Below are 21,891 nucleotides of genomic sequence, written 5' to 3'. Positions count from 1 at the left end.
AAGAAAAATGAGGCAGAGTAAGCTTGCCATGTGTGCAGTTATTCCAGCACAGGGTCATCAGATGAATAACTCTTGTCAACATCTTCTGAGTGTGGCAAGAAGAAACTTTACCGACTTCCCTCTTAGGCTGTAATCTTTGTACCAGTGTGTGGAGGGAAAATGTGAAGAGTTCAGAGCTCTTTTTGCCCCAAAAAGACTGTTTAAGAACAGTCACTGAAGAGTTTATGGTCTGTTTTTTAACAGACCATCAGCTTTACTCTTTGTAATCTAGCTTTTAGTAGAAAGATCCACCATAACTGCAAACTGATGCAAACTTCTACAAGGTCTTCTTTAATAGCCCTTAACCTATTTTCAGCAATTCTAGAAAGCCAACAGCCCGGTTGATGACATTTATAATCTACTTCTCTACCACTTGAGAGAAATGACAGTATTAACCTAGCCTTCCCTCCTCAAAGAGGTGACAGCTCCTTGTTTGGTCTTATGTCTCCTGAGGCTGACAGCCTGTAAACTGGTTTTCCATCATTGAAGCGAATGGGAGCCAGAGGCTACAGCCACTACTCCATCACTTTAGAGGATGACCAATGTAACTAGTTTTCAGTCCTTCAAGAGCATGACCTCCACCTCTTTGCTGTCTTTTCTGTGTCTGAAGAAATGAGCTACCTTGGAAATTTGCATCCCAGTCTTTCAAGACAGGGTAGTCCTTATTCTAATTTCCATGTCTATATTTTAACCAAATAATTTATGGCAAAACACTTTAAAGTATTGTCTTCACTGTGGCAATGCACTGAATTATTGTTCTGCCCACACAGAGAAAAGAAGAAGCAAGTCAAAGATTTAGCAATTTGGCATTGATTTCTGTCACTTGGCAGCAGAATACTGTTCGTGTTGAGAGGCGGCTGCTCCCAGAGTGCCCAAAAGAGGGGGAGGCTGTCATCTCCCGAGCTCTCTCCCCAGTCCCTCTCCTCCCACCATCTGTCTGTCGGCACACTTCATGAATCCCCGAATATTGTTTTCTCATAGATTTTTAAAATGCTGAATTTTGAAGACTGTCAGTTCAGTCCTTACATGCACACACACAAAACCCAAAGAGAAAGCAGCTATATATGTGTGTGTTTGTGTTTATCTAAAGGGATTTCAGAGACGGAAATTACATTCTTACAAATTCATTACTGCTGCCAAACTTATTGTTTCTTCTGTTAAAGACCAGTTGGGGAAAAAAACCACTAAAAAGCATCTGTCGCAAAATGCAATGTCAAATGCTTCTGACCCTGATGGTCCAGGTTCTCTAGTGTCTCAGTTGCTGCTTTTCTTTTGAAGTTGTTTCAGATGTGCTTGCTATATACAGCTAAAGATTGGGCTTGTGGGCTTTTGCTCTGAGCGATGATTTAATATTTTATGCAAAGTGTTCTTAAATGTTCCAGAGATGTTTTGTCGGCCCTGATTTGTTTGAATGTGGCCAGGGTGTATCACATTTGCTGTAAAAAAGAAGATGCCGTGAGGTTAGTAGTGCAGATGTGCAGTGGGAAAAAGGCAGTTATCTGGAATGACTTCCAATGCAAAGCAAGAGACCTCATCCAACTTCTCCCTCATGCTGAGATATTACTTGAGTATGTGCTTGAGTCTAGACTGAAAAACATGGAATGTTTATTGGGCCTTTAACACTAAGTACCAGTATCTCAGTCGTAGGTCTCTACAGCTTCTGAGTGGCCACAGCCATGCACAGTCACCAGACCGTGCAGTCATCGCACTACGCCCCATACAGTCATTTAGGAAAGAGGTAGTCCCAAAGAGTACTGAGTACAGATCTTAGCTCTAAGCTCTGTTCCTGGGAGGAGAAACGAAAGCTGTGGCAACTCAAGCACTACGTGCAGCCAAGGATGGTGCCTCCCAGTCAGAGGATATTAGTCACTAATATTTGTCACCAGCTGGTTCCCTGAGACAGTTTAGCAAACCTCTTCGACTCCCAGGATGGAGCTTCTAGAGTCATCCTCATTTTCTTTTGATCTTTCGTGCCCTAAACGGTTAAGTTATTCTGCTCATTGAGCCAGCACACTGAAAGGATTCAGTTTGTTTGCAGCCTGAAACATTGGTACAGCTTTGTAGTAACATTTTGACACAAATCATCCACAAGAACTTCAAGGTCATTCCTGACCGAAGAAATTATGTTCGGAGCAGTCCTTAGGGCCCCTGTCCAGCCTCAGCGCAGGGAGACGGGAGGTTGTGCTGGCAGGACAATGAAAGTCAATGGATTTCAGCTTGTGCACAGCTCCTCATTTGCCTTGATTTAAAGGTCCCAGTCTCAGTCCTTTATGGTGTATTTAGGCTTCCTTATAGGCCTCCAAGGGACTGCAAGCTTCTTTATTCCTTAAAAGTATACCTTGTTGCTGTAATTGAAGCCGTTTTGTTGCTGTAATTTCTCCCTAATATTACAGTTCTAGTCAAGTGTTCTTTCCCTCTGGAGACATCAATTATTATGGGTTTTGAATAGGCCTCCCTTCAGTACACATACTTTCACTCCCAATGCCAAAATCGGGTCACTGCAATTCTCTTCCCTAATAAAACACAGTCCCACATTTCTTCTTTCAAACGCAATGTATAACATGGGTACTGGCGACTAATTCCACTTCTTACCACCCTATTTAAAACTCCTGCCATATTTAAGAAAAACTAAAGAATACTGCAGGTTTCATGGTATTTTCATTGGTATTTTCGGGACATTGAATGTCCAGAGTCCAGGGAAAAGTTTGTAAGATTTATGCAGGTACTGAACCCGTGTAGATGTGTACATTGGTGAGGGAGCAGGGGAACGAGCCATAGTAGTGCACTTTGTGAAGGGTGTTCAGCTGAAATGAAAATGGCATGGGGTTCATCGGCTAACCCATGTGTGTGAACCGCAGGTTTTTCTGTAAGTTGCGGTATTTCGACACCTGGTCCCCACAACTTGATCGGACGCAGTAATGAGTCCTCACTGCTGTGCGCCCTGTGCCTGTTTATGGATTAATCTGCGTGACATCTCTGGGGATGGGGAGGGACAAGCTCTGTATCACAAGACTGAGACCTAAAGCATGGGTTTGTCTCTCTTCTTTTTTTGCACAGCCATGAAAAGCAGAAGCTGTTAAGCTCCAAATGTCACCTGCAGACTCCTTTTAAATACATATATTAGCTAAAGTTTCCCATGTGCAACCAAGCTAATACTCTGTGTTATTGGATCCATTGTGCTTTATTACAATTATTTGTTTCACAGTGTTCAAACCAAGTGCAGCTTTGCATTTTTGTGAATGATTCCCCCGTGAAACCCTAAAGATGCTTAACTCAGATGGGTATATGTAGTAGTTATCACTGCGCCATCTGCCCTAAAACTTGCACTTTTCATGAGATGCCACTGCTGGGACATCTGGCACTAAAAATATGTTTTCTGCATCATCTCACAATTGAGGAGGATGCCACGGCTGTTCAGCTCCACAGGAGATTCCTTGAAGCATCCTTCTGCTACCTAACAGATTCTGCAATGAAGCTATGGCACTAAACTGGCCAGGGAAGGAATTATGCTATTAATGGAAGGCTGTGTTTTTGCTTTATGGCTTGGATTGCTGTTAGAAGGGAGTGGAACTTGGGTGATGGATTGATTGATATGTAGCCAGTCTGTCTTATATCCTATAAATCAATAGTTGGTGTGATAGGACTAAAATGACTATGTAATATACTATAAGTCAGCTTCTATTATCCAAAAGCAAAAGAACTGCAAAATCGATGCACAGCCATATTTCTCAAAGTTTGGCATGTCTTACTGAACTGTTTCTGTATAGCTTGAACCAGCAATGTACTGGGATTCCCTTCTTGATTCACAGAATATTTTCCCTCTTAAAGAAGCACACAAAATATTGTGTCTCAAGACCGGACAGTATGAGTTTGTCAAACAGCATGAATATGAGCATGTCCTACAGTATGAGTATGTCAGCGGCTTGGTGCGCCCTTGTGCTACACAATTTTTTCCACCCTTGGCAAAAGCCACCATACGAGCCTGTGTGTTTCCTCGTAGGAGGTGGAGCTGTGCCGCATTAGCAGCCAGGAGAAGCTGGGGCTGACTGTCTGTTACAGAACCGATGACGAGGAGGACATGGGGATCTATGTCAGCGAGGTAAGGGCACGGCGACGGGAGGAGCGCGGGAGATGCTCATGGTGGAGGGCTGAACGTGCCAGGGAACGTGAGAGCAAGTGCTCTTGAGACCAGAGTGCAGAAGTGTCGGCCGTCAGCCAGCACGTGTCACTTTCAATTCATTTAGATTATCAGTTTGAATTATGTTGCCCAAGCAGTGTAATTATTACTAGTGATCTTTAATCTGAATGCTTTTAACTACAACATCATAGTTAGGGAAGTACAAAGCAGTCTGAGCATGGTCTGAATTTTGAAAGAAGTCTGCCTTTATGTGGGAAATCAGAGTTTTTAAGGAGAAAAGCACCTTTTCTACACCCTGCTTGCATTCTGCCCTTGCCACTACCTCGATAACCATAACAGTGGATAATCATTGTTCTATTATTTGTGATTTTTTTTACAGTTGTAGTATGCACAGACATACCACAGATGGGTGGAGAGAATACCTTGGGAGGGGAATATGTCAGAAAGACTAATAATTTTTTTTTGCCACACAAAAAATAAAATACAGGATACTGAGATGGGATGAACCCTCAGTTTTTCATTGGCTTCACCAGGAAAACATGGCATCCAGCACATGTCACAGAGTGTTAGTGTTTCACAGGGTCAGTCCACAAGACTTCCAGGCACACTAGCTCGCTTTGAGTCTCCAGCCATTTCAAAGAGCTTTGTTGTTCTGAATAAAGCAGAACTCTGGCGAGTCCAAGCTCACTGGTGAGTCCAAGCTCACTGGTGATTGTCCTGCGTGAACTGTCTTCCAAATTTGTCGCTTTTGTGACATGTTGAACCAAATTTGGACATTAGGAAAAAGTTCTTCGCTGAGAGGGTAGTCCATCACTGGAACAGGCTGCCCAGAGAAGTGGTCTGGATGATGCTCTTAATCACATGGTTTAGTTTTAGGTAGTCCTGCGAAGAGCAGGGAGTTGGACTTGATGATCCTTATGGGTCACTTCCAACTTGAGATATTGTATCATTCTATCATTCTAAATTCTGAGTGAAGCTCACGGACAGAGAGGATCAGTAGAGAGAATTCTGCTACGTATCAGTGAACAGGGATGAAGACAAGATTGCTTATGCACAGGCCAGAAGCAATGTCAAAGAAGCTGAAAAGCACAGCCTTGGAACAAGAATGAGGAATTAATATAAAACTACCCAAGAACAAGTCTTCTACCCATTGCATAAGCGCTGCTGTTAAAGTCTGTTTGACCTTGTGAGGACAAAGAAAGTGCAGGAATCTCTTAATACACTCCAGGATTATATCTGACATGTGCTGGTTTTCCTACATGGTAGAAATATCTCAGACCTTTTTAAGTTAATGTAATTATATTGTCTTTTGCACTTGATTAAGCACTTCAGAGTCATTTTTTGCCTGTGACAATGCACAAGAAGAAAATAATATCTAACAGCTGTAGAGGATGTAACCTGCAAACCAACTGCTCAACTCAAATGTTTGGTTTGAAAAAATCGCTTATGGCATGATGAGGCAAAATAAATGATTTAAGATAACCATCAAGTGAAAGGTGATAGATCGAATTGCCCTGAAATGAACGGTAGGTCATTGCTCAGGGATGAGCTACAGTGATTTTGATAAACTGTTAATGGAGCTCTAAACATCTGTTTAGGTTAAACTAACTTAAAATTAACTGACTTGGACCAGGAATGATATACAGTACCTGTGAGTGATCTGTACAATCCTTTTGCATAGATCCTTTGGGGTTTTTTGCTGTTTCCTCGCAAGCTGCAAAATTCCAGAGGAAGTAACAGATTGGTAACTGAGACAATCATTTAATAATAAATGTTTCCATGAAAGAGAAATAAACTTGCTTCTTTCCCAAAGACAAGGCACATTTGTATAGAGGTATCAACTGCTGCAGAACCACCTCAGTCCATAGTGAACTTCCAGAGCAGAGGGGTTCTGTCATTAATTCTTAGTGCTCTGGCAGCTGGAGGTTAATGCCTGACGGTGCCGTAGGAAAGTATTAATCTGAAAATCATAGACTCCCAACTCTTTCTGTCTTTAGGCTTTTATCTGAAACAAGCTTATACAATTATTTAGAGAACTGTTGAGTTCATATGACTGTAAAGGAAACTTCAGATTGCCTCTGTACAGAGTAGAAATGCTACTTTTTCAAATTGTGCAGCTGTTATTGTTTCCACTAAAAATCTTTCCATGTTCAGTTACTGGATATTGTCCTGTGCAGGTTGATCCAAACAGCATTGCTGCCAGAGATGGCCGGATCCGTGAAGGAGATCGCATTTTGCAAGTATGTGACAATAGACTCTTCCTTAAACTCTTTCTTCAGACAAACGTGCAGTGCCCTCTTCTCTGTGGACTGTTAATGAGGGAAGGTAGTTCTCTTTGTTACTGTGATCGATGAGAAAATCCATGTCTGTCTGTTTTTTAACACAATAGCCGGGAGCTAGAGTGCGTGTACTGAAAAATGAGAATGACAAACTCGTTCTGGCTCATGCCCTTATGTCCCATGTCTTTTTTTGCCATATTTATTAGCAAATCTCATTTCCCCTATGTTCATCTCAGTGTCACATTCTAAACAGGGATCCTGCAGACATAAATATGAGCGCAGAGACCTGCTGATCATTCAGCGATCGCATAAATTTGGGTAAAACTCACTCGTGCTGAGCATAGATGGCAAGAGTTTTCATAAAAAAGATGTGCTGTTAGTGAAGGATGATCTTGAACGTACTTGAGGGGAGGATTCAGTAGACTTTTGTTAATATTTTCTTTCCTCCACCAATAAAATATCACTTTTCTGAGTTCTTTTCTAATCTACCATCTTGGCTTCCCCCCCCCCTTCATTTCTATTGATCCACTCATTTAAGGAGCTGCCCCAAAGGTAGGTTTGTGTGATACAGCATAGCCCTGTGGGCGAGGGTGGCCGGCTGCTGGCTCTGGAGAGCGGGCAGCGTGCCTCTACAAGAGAGGGAAGTAGCTAGAATGGCAGTAGGTTTCCATTTTCAACTGGCAGGGAATAGTAGGCTTTTTTGCACTAGTGACAAAATCACGAAACAGTTACCAAAAATCAGTAGACTGGAAAGTCTTTACTGTATTGTAGCATTTTAGTTCTGGTTCCCCGTCAATTTCTCTTGTATTCTGACCTTTTTTCACTGAAGCCCCAGAAGTAGTTCCTAGTGTGACAAGTCACTTCTCTGTAACAAGTTCCGTAATTGCCCTTCATTAATTTAGGTACATGAGCTTTCAGGTTGTCGCAAGATTGGCCTGTTCCTTCCCTCCAGTCTTTGCTGAAACCTGTCACTGTATCTCTTACCCTGGTATCAGCTTTGGGACTCTAGCTAACACAACGGGGCCTATGAGCTGGCTTACCAAAGTGTCCCATCTTTTGGAGAGGAAATAATAGGTTACATTTTAATGTCAGGGCTCACTCAGGGGCTGCTGGTTTATTCTCTGTATGGTTGGGAATGGGAAAACGTTCACAGGACAGTGTTCCCCTCCAGAAGACATGGGCGCTGTGGTGCGAGGGCCATGAGCCCCTTGGTGGGACCTGGGGGGGCAAGGTGATGGGACCGTGTCATGGGATGTGGCTAGGAGTGGAAAAGTCAGTGCACTGTCTTCCGCATCTTTCTATAAAATACCTACTGAAGAAAGCAAACAGGATATAATGGTATTTTTAACTATCAAAAATCAGGAAAAAAACTTGTTTATTTGACAAAGTAGAAACACCTTTCATTCCTACTCTATGCATTTCAAAATAAGGAAACAGAAGTTAGGTCCATTTTCTGCTGCTTTCCTTGCTTTCTAAAATTTCTGGGTGAAGTGGAGAGCCAACGGCAGTTCAGGCCAACATTCTCCAGTTCCTAATGAAATTCATTTCAATTGTGAGTAAAGACTCCAGGGGCGAGAGAAAAGCATAGGTAATTCTGCCATCCTTTTGTAGACTGGAGCATTACTTTAATGTCAGTGCTGATATATAGCTATGAGTTTGATCATTAAAGTTAACACCCAGAGAGTTATGTGGGGTTTACTTTCATATCTGAAAGCACATTGACCCTCTATCTACTCTTATTGATGAGATAACTCAGAGAAATAGAAGGTGACAGTGCCATTATGGGGGGATTACACTGAGGCTGGGAGAGAGACGGATCCTTGAGTGTGGGGGCATTTTCTGTGGGTGGCGGATGGCATCGGATAAGTCTATGGGGGGAACACTCTGTTTTATGTATTTCTCATGAAATTACAGCAGGTTTCCTCATGTTTTTGAAGCTGAAACTATCCCCTTCTCATTCTCACAAACCTCATGGCTCTCCCATCACCTTCACAGTCTTCTTAAGCATCTGAGAACAGCCTGAGTATTTTACATCAAATGTTACAAAGTCAAGGGGAAGGTTTTATAAGGACAGTCCTAGTGAGACTTGCCTAAACTTCTGCTCCTTTCAGCTGTGAGCCCCCAGGCTGACAAGTGCGGTCCGTGGGGGGTGAGATGCCATGGGGCAGGCTGAAGTCCTGCTCGTCCCCCATGATGGTGCAGCTGGTGTGGGGTGGGCACCTCCAGGCTGTGCAGGGCCGGCAGGGTCGCCGCCTCCGGTGCCAGAGAGGGGCAGGTGCTTGGCTGATAGGAATCGTCAGAGCAGCCACCATCGTGGCTGGGGACGTTTTGCACACGCCAGAGATCTGCTCCTGGGCCTCTGTGGCTGCATCTCTGCTTTTCAGGTTAGGGCACCTCTGCGTTACCAAATGGTTGTCTGGTCTCCCACAGACCACAGCTGTCCCTTCGTGTAAGCTTTGAAAGGTCTCAGACGTTTCACTCATTGCCAGTTAAGTGCTTAGAGTACACTGGGGTTTTCTTTAATCTGCATTAAAGCTGTGTTTTTGTCTAGGACTTTCAGGCCAAACATACGTGCAGAAAAGCAACTTTCTCTTTACTTTTCAACCAGGAAGTTCCTTCTACTTCGAAATCAAACCCTTACAAGATTTTATTTCCCCCAAATATTCAGATCCTTCTGTCTTCCAGTTTTGTTTTCACCCATTTTCAAATAGCCCAAGTATTTTTTTTGTTCCCACCATGAGAATAATCCACTTCTTGTGCTGTGAATTGGACAAAACCAAATACATATGGAAAATAAGATTTCTATTTGATTTCCTCAATAAAGGGTTTTGTACAATGCAAAATGTGTTTGTTACCATGTAGTCATGGACATGGCTGTTGTAATGAGGTGACAGAATAGGAGAAAGGTAGCAAGAAAAGTGTGTTCTCGTTGGAGAACCACTTTTATTTTGATTATCCCCTTGTAAGGGGGATGCATATGTTTTGTGTGGTTCTGGATACTAAGCTGTCTGCACAAATATAAAATGATTAAATGGAGCAGCAATAAGCAGTGGCCTGTAAGTATTGCCTGGTGAGAGATAATACTGTAGCTCTCTAATTGGCTCTCTATCAGCATACAGTGTGACTGATTTCAGCTGTAGCATTACCAGTCTTGCTTCCACCAGCACTATTATCTCAGAGTGACACTTCCATTACTCTGAACGGAGAAAGATGAACGTCACCTGTCAGGGGCTGGTTAATTGTGTTGCTAGATGTATGTTACCAGGGCGCAGGTTGGACATTTATGAACATAACTGCTTCCTCTGATGTCCGCCATCCTTCAACGATCGATACAGCTCTTACAGTAAGCGCATAATTGAGTGAAGGCACTTACCACTGAGGGGCTGAAGATGAGCCCGTTGCACGAGTTTCATTGTCCATACATTCAGCACAAATGAGCTGATATCTGCCCTTTATTGTGTGTTGCTTTGTGGAAATAGAAACTAATGTGCCACTTTCATTTGTTTTCTAGATAAATGGCCAAGATGTCCAGAATCGGGAAGAGGCAGTGGCATTGCTCTCCAGCGAGGAATGCAAGAAAATCGTGTTGCTGGTTGCAAGACCGGAGATGCAGGTTAGACTAAACAGATGCACTGAGCCAGAACCCGGGTTATACTGTACATTGACTGTCACTGTAAGTAATGAACTGCTGAGAAATAGGAGTGCCAAAGTTCCTGACAAAAGGAGGAAACAGGTAATTGCAGAGCTGTGCCCTTGTTTAGCCAACAAAGAAAATAACATGATATTACTAGGGCTTGTTCTCCCAAAACTAAGCAATTCCTTTCCAGCAGACAGAGTAAGCAGGTATACAAATAAAGCTGACAGCACTAATATGGTATTAGTAAAATATGAAGTAGAACTTGAAAACTCTGTATTACTTGTTAGACAATTCTTATTTGTTCTGAGGATAAATTTCCCATGCTTACCTCTGTCATTTATATGAACTTACACAACGCTGTAGTTGGTCGTTGGTGATGGCTCTTTTATCCTATGTACTTATAAGCAGGCATTTAAACTGTTCATTTATGTACCAGTCATGGGACTTTCACTACAATGCCATTCAGTAAACCTGCATCTAATTGTTTTCAAAGCACCCTGGTCACAAAAACCTGCTTGTACATTACAAATTGTATCTTGGGAGGTGCATTTCCAAAAGCTTTTAGAAACATTTCTGTGGTTTTAAAAATAAAATTATGTCAATGCCAAGAATCTTGCCCTTCCGAGATTTTTTTATATCATTGTAGGGGACAGATGTTAGGTTGATCATCAGACTAAAGGAGAGGTAGAGTGGAAGAAGAGTACTATTTGTACTTCCCTTTATATTCTGTTTATAGGCCATTGCAAAGCAAAAAGACATTACATTGTCACTGTTCTCTCCATCTGCCAACAATTCAGAGTTGGTTATGTTGCCATTTGTCTCTCATGCTATCGATCTGATATTCTCAGTCTCACTAGCTGCATACTCTGTATAAATTAAATTGAGTAAGTGTAATTCAGTGCCACTTGGAATCTCTACTTGAATACAGTAGTTATAAAAGATTCACAATTTCAGCATTCATTCCCTTTGTTTTTCAGGAATCTGAACAATTCCCATAAAACTGATGACATAGTACAGAAAAAAAGGCCATGCATCAGTTTATATTGCAAAATTGTAACCCTCACTGGAAGTTGCAGAAGTTGTAAAAGAGTTGTTTCAATATTATTCTTACTATTTTTCACTAAGATTTTGTTTTTCAGCAGGGGACAGAAACCCACCCACTTACAAAACACATGCCCAGGGAAAGCTCATTCTCTCTATTTGTTTAGACTGGTCAACATGAAAAAGTTACATCAATATGAGATAAGGAGTTACTTAGCTGTACCAATATAGCTTCCCGTATGGATGCTCCTTTCAAATTATAAAAGTGTGTTTTGGTTTGGGGCTTTGGTGTTGGGTTTTTTTGTTTAATTTATATGTTTTAAGAACGGAAGACACAAGACTGAAGAAAAAGCAGTAGTGTGTTTGAAATCAGGCTGTCCACAAACCGATTTCTGGTAGTTGTATTGCTTTGACTCTGGTAAAAGACAGCAGGATTAAGCAGGCTTTTATTTCTAGATAGAAAATGGTAATGGCAGTATTGCAATCTTGAAGGGTGACTACTGAGCACATTCGTTTGGTAACAGGGAAGAAAATCTTCTCTGACCATTTATTTGTGCAGTGAATACCGATGAATAATTAAGTTTTGAAACAGAGCACCGGAGGAGCGCACAGCCTGTTTAGTATGTAAACAAATGGCACAGGCATGTGCATTCACATGTGTGTATGTGTACACAGTGTGTGCAGTGCAGATGTATACCAAGCCGTATCTTATTCTAAAAGCTGTAACATACCATAAGCATTCCTGTTAGTTAGGAGCTGGGTCTGCCACAACCAAAGCAGCAGATTTGCCCAAGTGAGATTCATCTATCATCCTCCAGATTTGTTAATCTCTGCAATTTCCTCAAATGAGGGAAATTCAGCTGCATCCTTTATGGTAGAGGAAGGCTGTGTTCATGCTTTTCTGGAAAAATAAAAGCAAACAAGACAACTAAACAAAACTAGTAGCCAGTACCAGGTGTTTCAGAGAATGGTTTGAAAGTCCCATTAAGGACAAACATAAAAATTACATGTCCTCAAGAAAAAAAGCCTCCTTCTAATCCCCAACTGTTAGAGGTTGGATTTGCCAAGGAAAGTGGTGAAAGGTTCATGTTCTTTATGAGAGGAAAGAGTTCATTGGCATGGGCAAAACCACATCAGAGTTTGTGAAGGAAACAGTGGTTTCCTGCCAGTATTCAGCCAGAAGTACCACACAGCATCAGTCACTCCTTGTGTAGCTTTGAACTACTACTTGCTGGTTTGGTGTAACTTTTCTGACTGGCATCTGTGGCCAGAGCTCTCCTGGCTTTGATGCTGTGGTACTTCTGCTGCTGTAGGTGTTGGCCTGTGTTGCATTGCTCTTGCTGTCTCAGGACATGAATAGTTGAGACTCCTGTAGTTCTCTAATGCTGAGACTTTTAGCATCTTTTTGTCACCTTCCTCCTCTGGTTCCTTCACCAGCAACAGAACAATAAGTGTTTCCTTCTGCTATGGTCCAGCCGTTACAGCCAGGAGTGTCACTGACCAGTGTTCTCCTTTCCAACGCAGTGTGCCATCTGACAAGGGATTACGAATACAAATGGATGTGTGGCATGTGCACATTGAACGACATGGGAAAGAAGAGCGGTTTTGGCCAGGGGTGCCTGTTCTATCAGTTTAGAAAGATGTGAAGGATGCAAAGTGGGTGTGGGGAGAGGATATACTCACTTGACAGAAAACATAGCATCCCCTCCTGTCCTTTTGCAACATTGTCTTCGCCAAATGTCAAAGTATTATTTTACACTTGGGGAAAGAAAGAAACAAACAGATAAGCCTTGCTTCCAGGCACACCGCAAGAACAAAAATAACCTCCCTTCAAATCACCACGTCTTTCTGTCACGCTCTTCTGTTTGTTTGTTTACCTGGAAGATCAATGGGAAAACGGTGACAGAAACGCAGCATAAGATTCCTATTGAGGTGGCGGCAGCAGGGCACAGCGCTGGGACGGAGGTTGTTAGAGGAAAGAGCCCGGTTGCCTCCTGGCCCTATTAGTAACGTTGCCACTCTTTCAGCACGGGAGCTCTCGGCAGTAATGAACATGACAGCTTCAGGATTATGCGCTGCGCCTTTCATACCTTTTGAAAGGAAATAATGTCTGTGCTGTGCAGTCTCCTTCATTATGAGAGAAAATCAGTCATACTGTTTCAAGAAAGGATAAAAGGCCTAAGAGTCCCATTTTTTTTTATCCTTCTTTTTCTTCTTCTCTTTTTGAGACGCGAACTCCTACCGCCTGGCTTTCTGAAGAGAATCATTAGGATAAAAAGAACTAGTCAAGCATTGCCATTTGGGTTTACCCTGTTTTAGCATGTGTCCTTGCTAACATAATATAATGTACTAATGTATTCTTTGCAGCTGGAAGAAGGGTGGCTGGATGATGAAAGGAATGAATTCTTAGAGGAGTTAAACTTGGAAATGTTGGAAGAGCAGCATAATGAAGCGATGCAGTACACAGCTAACGAGGTGGAGCAGGTAGGACTGCTACTAAACATACCATTTGAAATTTTGCTAGGTATACTTTTTTATTAATAGCGAATGAAATGGTATGCTGTAAAATGGAGTCAAAGGCTTTGATAGAATTCTGTCTCTAAAATGCTGTGAACTCTGGTATGCTGTAGGTAAGGAAAAGGAAAACAATAGATGCTTAGGCCCAGTATCACAAGTTAGCAAACAATTTAGGAGGCTATGGTAAGTGCAGATTTCTCATTTTCTCTGAACTCTCAGAGTAATATGGCTTTTATTCTTTAATTCTGAAGTGTTTGGGGTTTATGTTGTTGTATTTTATGTCATTTTTTTTTTTAATGAATTGTATCAGTGTGGCACCTAGAGCTCCAAGTTGAGATAGATGTCCCTCTTGTATGCATGTGAGGTACGAGCCAGCCCTTGCACCAGAGAGCTTGCAAAACAAGATGGAAGAGGTGTTTAAAATAAACAACAGGTGTTTTGGTAATACAAGTGTATTTTTCTTATACCGACAGCGCACAGCTCGGCATTTGTTTTGTTAATGGAGACAAATAAGCAGATTGTTAGCATAGTCTCAGCTTGCTGCTATCCCAACTTTTACCTGCCCATATGTGCTGTAAGCAGTGTGACTACGGCAAAGATGCATGTGCACGCCCAGCCGTACAGTTTCATCAAGGGATGGGTCTTCTCAGTTGTACTTTATTGTGGAAGGCATAAGTGACCTTATCCACACCTGAATCAGGTGATCAGTCAGCATGCACACCTCTGTGGAGCCAAGGAAATAAAATCCAACTTCATCTCCTGGCTTCTGTGTATGTGCAGCTGGGGAGAAACTGTTTTTCCACGCACAGAAATTTGTGACTTAGAATTTTTTCCCCATTCTGAATTGCTTGAAAGCAGAGCCTGAGGCATTTTTCTTTGAAGCGCAGAGAGGGAGAAGGACTGTAAGAGCCTTCCTTCTTCTGGAAACCAGGGAGGTTGTTTGGCTAATGGGAGACCTGGCTTCAAATATCTCACTGCCTGGTCCACAGGCATCTAGCCTGTTTCCTCCTCACCTCCCCTCCAGCCTTGACGCTGGGCTATTGACTAGGTGATAGCTCCTATTAAAGCTATTTACTGTACATAAATTAAATATTCATTGGGACAGAGACACTGACAGCATAATTAAGTCAATTATCTGGAATATGATAGATCAGATTACAAATCCTTGATCTCGCAAGCATTTAATTATTTACACAGAGTGGAATAACTCCAGGGTCAGAGGTGAAGGGAGCCTTGCAACAGGATTTATAGTGCCCTTTTAGTTATGATCCTCTTTTCCAGGCAGTGATCCAAGCCTCAGTTTCCCAGGTTAAATGTGCTAACTACTACACTGCTAGCTACTTTGAACTGATATTTGGCATCTTGTTTATTTTTTTTAACCACAAGTTTTATCTCAGATAGCAAAAGATTTCCTGTCAGAAAGAACACTTGTTCTTCACAAAGCAATTTCCTTTGCACAGTTACATTTTCACACAAACCCCCACTTCTGGAGGAAATTCTTGAGCAGCTCTATCTGCAAATCCCTACTAGCCCCTCACATGATGTGTTGGGGCCTCTGAAATCACTTCACCTCCACTCCCAAGTTCTTGTCAAGCTTTGGCTTTTTCACTGAATTTGGGTTGCAGATAGTGTTAATTATTGAGCAGCGGTGTTCTGTGAAGTGGTTTCACAGAAGCCGTTGAGATTGCTTATTCCCCATTGGGATCTTATACTAAGGATAGGGGGTTTTTTTTCCCTATTGAGATTTTATATTACTGTAGAAGAGAGCTACACTTGAAAAAATTATGGTCACTTGTGCTCTGTCAGTGTCTGACGTTGGGCTGCTTGAAGTAATTCTGGGACAGCCAGACATTTCTTTGCCCTTCTGATGAGTAATCGAATCAACCAGATGCAGCTTGGTGTGTAATGGGGCGTCAGTAATTTGTGACAGCTGCTGTCTCTCTAGACTCCGTGTAGTGACTCGGCAAGTCAGAAGACTGGTTCTTTACTCCTTGTTAGGCTGGGAAACCTGGCAGTTTCCTGAGGTGGATCACATAATCCGTCGGAGCAATAAAACTGCTCTCGTTGCAGCTGCCAGTGGCCAAGCTGAGTATCTTCAAGCTCCGCAGTTGGCCACGGGGATTTCGCTCTAACGCCAACCTTGATTTTTGTGAACCAAAACACAGTCCTCTGGCTTCATTATCATCTGTTGTCATGAATCATGAGAGCTGCAGGAATGAATACACGCTATAGCAGAATATCCTTCCAAATACGAGTCTGTTTTACAGACTGCCATTTTAACATTTAGTATGAGCTGTCACAGAAAAATCTGGTACACTTTGTAATAGAAGAATTAAGTAGATAGTCGTGTCTTTTCTGTATGTTTTTGAGCCACTCTACAGAATTTAATCAAGAATTGTATCATCTTCTCTGTATAGAATAGTCCAATAAATCTCGAGGAAAGATGTAATTCTCCGTTTTTTATAACTGATTGTATTCCTTTCCCTTTACAACATCGCGGTTCATTGTGCAGCAGAGATAACTTTCAGAAGAATACCTAACATTTGCCATGCAGAAATTCTTATCGGTATCATGGAATATATCAAAACCTATTAAGAAGAGAAAGAACTGGATAAAAAAATTCATTCGAGTTCATTCAAAGCTGAAATGCAGTGAAAATATCTGGGGAAAATTCTTTTTTGAGAGAGGCCTGTTTTAAAAGAACAGCATTGTTTGCAGAAGAGCATTTTCCCGTTTAGTGCACCACTGAAATCAATCCGTCTTCCCTCGTGGCTGGAGTACTTCGTGGTTAGCCTGCCACTGGAGATTCCTCTCCCTGTGGACAGTCTCCCTCTCACTGTCAGAGACTGACTGGAAAGCCCAGCAGCTACGTTTATTAAAACCTTCGACTGAATCTCACTGCCTTCAAACTTTAGTAGCAGCCTGGGTTTTGAGTCCCAATGTACATCGTAAGTTGTAAAATGAGAATAGAACAGTGCCTGAATTCCTGCAAGATTAGCCATTTTATAGGCATGAATGCTTGCTGGAGCTGAAATGCAGAATCTTTTGAGGTTCATTTATTGCTTGATTGTACGCGCCGCCAGGTTTGCCTTCTCATTATCTGAGTTCTCACTGCAAAGATGAGGCCTAAGGAGCCCTTTGGTATTTCAAACAGAAGTAATTGTAAAAGAGATTGACAAGGTACGTTTGAAAACAAACACTTTGTTTGGAATAGATAATAGATAACACTGACAAAAGCAATGCACTGACAATTGGAGACTATCTCTTATTTTTCAGAAGGGACTTAACCTGGAATTAGGCTTGCTACCTTTCAAAATAAAATTAAAATAATCTCGTATTGTAAAAGACTGTTCAGTCTGCACATGTTTAGGAGCTCTGGTAAGAATGACAAGTCCAGGACAGAAATGCCAGAGGCTGCCTTACTTGTGTCACAGTGGACTTTTAAAAAAAAAAAATCTCAAAAACATGCAGTATAATAAATATCTGTATTACTTTTCCATTTTCTTAATTGAACTAGCTGCAAGTATCCACATAGTGGGGAAAGATTTAACGTGATATGGATGTCTCTTTAGGTTGAGAAGAATCTGATTGTACAGGCGCGTGTTTCTCCCTGACAGGGAGGGGAAGCCAAAGTGAACGCCTGACATTCAGGTGCCTGTACTATAGACACTTACATTTGGTGAAATCAATCCCACCCATCTGATTTCTGTTGGACTGGAAAGATGGGGTTTGCTTTGTTTACATCTTTTGTGTGTGTGTGTTAATTACGGATAGTGTAACTTGAGTAGATGGCAGTGTATTATATTCACTCAGTCTAAATCAAGTGGAAGTTGAAGGAGCAAAGTTTAAATTGTTGATGAAAGTGGCGTGGAAAACAAGAGTGACTAATTTTGAAAGTGTTGATTGTGTGGTCCCCAACTGTAAAGTCTGTTTCAACACCTATACAAATAGATACATTAAGGGATTTTTCAGAAGTGCTCAACTATATGCTTTGATGGTGTGGCACCATACTGGAGACATCAGAGGAAGCATCGCGGAGCTCAGCTCCTGTAAGCTGTATAACTGTGCTAACACAGTATGGATAAGCTCTCTTTAAGGGGTAAGATGAGTTTAGTCATATGGATGCAAGTTGTGCTACATCACTCACCCTCAGGGGATTTAAGTTTTAAGGAACTCTTAAAAAACAGATGATGTGGGAAGACGTTGCGTTCCCACCACTTCTCCAGCTACTCCCGAAAATGCAACTAAAGTGTTGCAGCCACTTTGGAAAAATATAACAATAGCCTTAATAAAAAAATCTTTCAATATACCTTATACACCTTCACAGCAATGCATAAGCTGAGGAAAGAAAGAATAGATAAATGATAATTCTAAAACAATTCTGCAATAGTTATTTATTTAAAGTCTTATTGGTACTGCTCTTCATTATTGCTTCTTCCTGTGACAACAAGATACCCTTGTTTTTTAAGCAGATAAGTAGAAAGATCTGAGAGGATCTCAGGTTGGGAAAATACGTACCACTGAATTTTTAAAACTTGCAGAATTTTCATGAAAGTCTGCCTTTGTCCCTTGCAGTTTCAAAGTCTAGTTTCTAGAAAATTCTGACCCTACAACATCAAGAAACATTGATCCTTTGCATGAGCCCTTGAATAACACTGAGTACATTCTGTCCCATGGTGTTCAAATTCAAGGGGAGAGTTTCTCCCCATTTGGGGAGAGTGAGAGTAATTGGCACATTGCCAGTGTGGCTGCCAGAGCTACATGAGAATCATACATTTATTATGCATTTTGTTATCATCAGCTGCACATTGTATCTGCAAAAGGATGAGTGTAAAAGGTATGCTATGATTTTGCAAGTCTTGTCTGACAACAAATTGCTAAAACATCTTTTCAGACATTTTTAACTGGTCCATCACAGACACTGAATTCTCCTTGTGTGTTTCTTTCAGTATTTATTTTATTCCATTATTACGTTGCGTTTCAGGGGCGGAGGTTATTTTTGTTTTCCTGAGACTAGGCCATTATTTTTTCCTAACAATTGAAGAAAGGAAACCAGTTGAAGGATGTGTGATCATGAGGTGCACATGAAGAGAGGAGAAAGAGTGAGATAGGAGACACATTTTCATCCTGTCTTACTGTCTGTCAAAGTAGAGAAAAAGGGAATTATGACAGCGGCCTCTTTAAGTTTGTTTCCTTTCACTGGGTGCACTGTACCTTTTTTCTCCCTTGATTATTACTACCATTATACATAATTATGCAATTATACCTCGTAAAAGAGAAACAGCGTTTGGTTGGTACTATGTACACTTAGGTATTTGGTGAACAGGCCATATAAATTGCACTCTGCATGATTGCTCTGTAAGAGGAATGGGGGGGGAATTCTTTGCTTATCCAGTTTGAAAAATAAAAAGCGTCTGTCTCTTCAGGGAAGTATTATCTCACATTCTTTGCGAATATAAATAGGTTGAGAATATAAATAGGTTAGGTACAATGAGTGGAGTGTGAATTAAAAAACAACAGCCTAAAAGCTTGACATTATGCCCATGGCGAGCACTCAGTGTTGTTCTATGCTTAATGGTAAAAGGCTGTTTTTATTTCTAAGGAACATAAACTCTACTAGGAGCAAAAATAGTCTCCAGGGGCGCAACAGAGAGAGGTCTTCTTGAGCACAATCCTAGGATTCAAAATGAACAGTCTTTTGGAAAAAGACTACTCAAAACAAGAAGTTTGACAGAGGGCCATGGAGGGTGTAGTGGAACAGGCTAGCCCTCTGCAGGCTTCAACCCTGCCCGTCTCCTTGGAGCAAACAAGGAGTTCACTGGTTAAAAAAAAAAGAAAACCACACTCATGAAAGTAGTCTTTTTTGCACCCTCCTAGATTGTACTAGTCATTTTTGATTGGCTGCTTGCTCTGTTTTTTTGAAGTGCTACCAGTACTGAAGCTTTTTCCCAAGTTTGAGAAGATTTCAGCTCCACCAGTCTCTGGCCGTAATCCAGAATCAAAAACAGTGCACCATCTGGTGATCATTATCTTTAAGCATTGCAAAGAGATGGCTTAGCTAGAGAGGGAAATATTTCTTTCCGAACTTCAGAAGATATGTCACTAGTGCTGTAATTCATCTGCTTCACTCGGTATGGCCACCTCAGCATGACTCTCAGAAATGTTTAAAAGCTATAAGCAGTAGGACTGCTGTTTAGTGATCTGGTTTAATATGGCTTAAATCAGGTCCCAGCTGTTTAAGCAAAACAGAGCTGGAAAGTATTCTCATGTAATATGGTCTGCATTTGATAATCATTTTGGTTTGCTCATTTTTTTAGCCAAAGAAGCACGAAGAGGAGGATGGCACTACAGACACCGCAACCTCATCATCCAACAATCATGAGAAGGACAGTGGGGTGGGACCTACAGATGAAAGTCTGCGTAATGACGAGAGCTCAGAGCAAGAAAATGCACCTGAGGAGCAGAACAGCGCTACCCTGCAGACCAAACAGGAGCTGGGCCACAGCCAAGACACATTAGGAAGTGTTGAGCTCCAGTGCAATGAAAGCTTTGTGTCTGGGGAATACATTGAGTCTGATTTCATAGGAAACCCAGAGGAGGAATGTGAAAGGTTTCGGCAGCTGTTGGAACTGAAGTGCAAGATTCGAAACCACGGGGAGTACGACCTGTATTACTCGAGCAGCACAATAGAGTGCAACAGAAGAGAGCAAGATGGAGTGGAGCATGAGCTGCAGCTACTCAATGAGGAACTGAGGAACATTGAACTCGAATGTCAGAATATTATGCAAGCTCACCGGCTCCAAAAAGTGAGAGATCAGTACGGAGACATTTGGGCTTTACATGACGAAGGGTTCAGGAATTATAACACCAGCATAGATGTACAAAGAGGCAAACTGGATGACATCATGGAGCACCCCGAGAAGTCCGACAAGGACAGCTCCAGTGCCTACAACACGGCCGAAAGTTGCAGGAGCACTCCACTGACTGTGGAGCGATCCCCCGATAACTCTCTCCAGAGGATGATCAGCATAACCAACAGGAAAAACCTGAGGAGCACAATTGTGGCTAATCAGTCATCCTCAGGACAAAGCAACAGGGAGACAACCTCAGCCAAAACCAAACCCACTGAACAAAACAGTGCTGCTGAGGACGCAGTGCTGGCATCAGAAAGCTGCAAATTCACAGACCAGGAAAAGCAGAGCAGCGAGCACATTCCCTACCTGTCTCCATATCACAGCTCTTCTTACAGGTATGGGAATATACCTGCTCATGCAAAGCATTATCAAAGCTATATGCAACTGATCCAGCAGAAGTCTGCTGTGGAGTACGCCCAAAGCCAGCTCAGCCTGGTGAGCATGTGCAAAGACTCGCAGAAGTGTGCGGAGCCCAAGATGGAATGGAAAGTGAAAATAAGGAGTGATGGGACGAGGTACATCACAAAGAGACCAGTTCGAGACAGAATCCTGAAGGAACGTGCCTTAAAAATTAAAGAGGAGCGCAGTGGGATGACGACAGATGATGATACGATGAGTGAGATGAAGATGGGTCGCTACTGGAGCAAAGAAGAGCGGAAGCAGCATCTGGTGCGAGCTAAGGAGCAGAGGAGGCGGCGGGAGTTCATGATGAGGAGCAGGCTGGAGTGTCTTAAGGAAAGTCCGCAGAGTGGCAGCGAGGGCAAAAAGGAAATTAACATTATTGAACTGAGTCACAAAAAGATGATGAAAAAGAGAAACAAGAAAATCTTGGACAACTGGATGACAATCCAAGAACTGATGACACATGGTGCTAAATCTCCAGATGGCACAAGAGTGCACAATGCCTTTTTATCAGTTACTACTGTATGAACGCAACTTCTTTCAGAGAGTATACTACCAGTTTAGGTAGAGTACAATTGCCTCGTTCAATGTGGCATTTTTATATATTTTGTGACTGTTTATAGTTTGACCTTTTTTGTAAGCAAAATTACCTGGTGATTTTTCATTCGTTTTTCAAATAACGGTACCTTCTTTATCTGGCAGTCTTTCTTTATCCTGCAATCAATATATTCATATTATTCATTTGTAGAAAAAAAAAAAGAAAAAGAAAAGCAAAACAAAAAAAGTGGACAAGCCAGTTAATTTCTTAACCTAATACATATCCTGTAAGTTAAGATCTGGATTTATTTCTCTAGTTTTCTTTTTTCTACTTTAGTAACAATACAATACCAAAACAAAATGCTTTATACTGTATCCTTGGCTTAA

The 21,891-nt window shown here is 41.8% G+C and overlaps 1 protein-coding gene across 1 annotated transcript in view; it reads left to right on the top strand.

The window, feature by feature from the left end:
* The window catches only part of PDZRN4 (PDZ domain containing ring finger 4), a gene marked incomplete at both ends in the record, with an annotated part of 253,696 nt that extends 232,201 nt beyond the window's left edge, over window positions 1-21,495 (top strand). The window contains 5 exon segments of the mRNA XM_082311379.1: window positions 4,040-4,138; window positions 6,355-6,417; window positions 9,968-10,069; window positions 13,502-13,618; window positions 19,969-21,495. Of these exon segments, the coding sequence (XP_082167505.1) occupies window positions 4,040-4,138; window positions 6,355-6,417; window positions 9,968-10,069; window positions 13,502-13,618; window positions 19,969-21,495 (1,908 nt within the window).
* Window positions 21,496-21,891: the final 396 nt, after the last annotated feature.

Source organism: Platalea leucorodia (genome assembly GCF_965183815.1).
Source record: "Platalea leucorodia genome assembly, chromosome: 4".
Classification (NCBI taxonomy): domain Eukaryota; kingdom Metazoa; phylum Chordata; class Aves; order Pelecaniformes; family Threskiornithidae; genus Platalea; species Platalea leucorodia.
The sequence above is the reverse complement of the archived record's forward strand: the minus strand, read 5'-3'. Positions and strand labels throughout refer to the sequence as shown.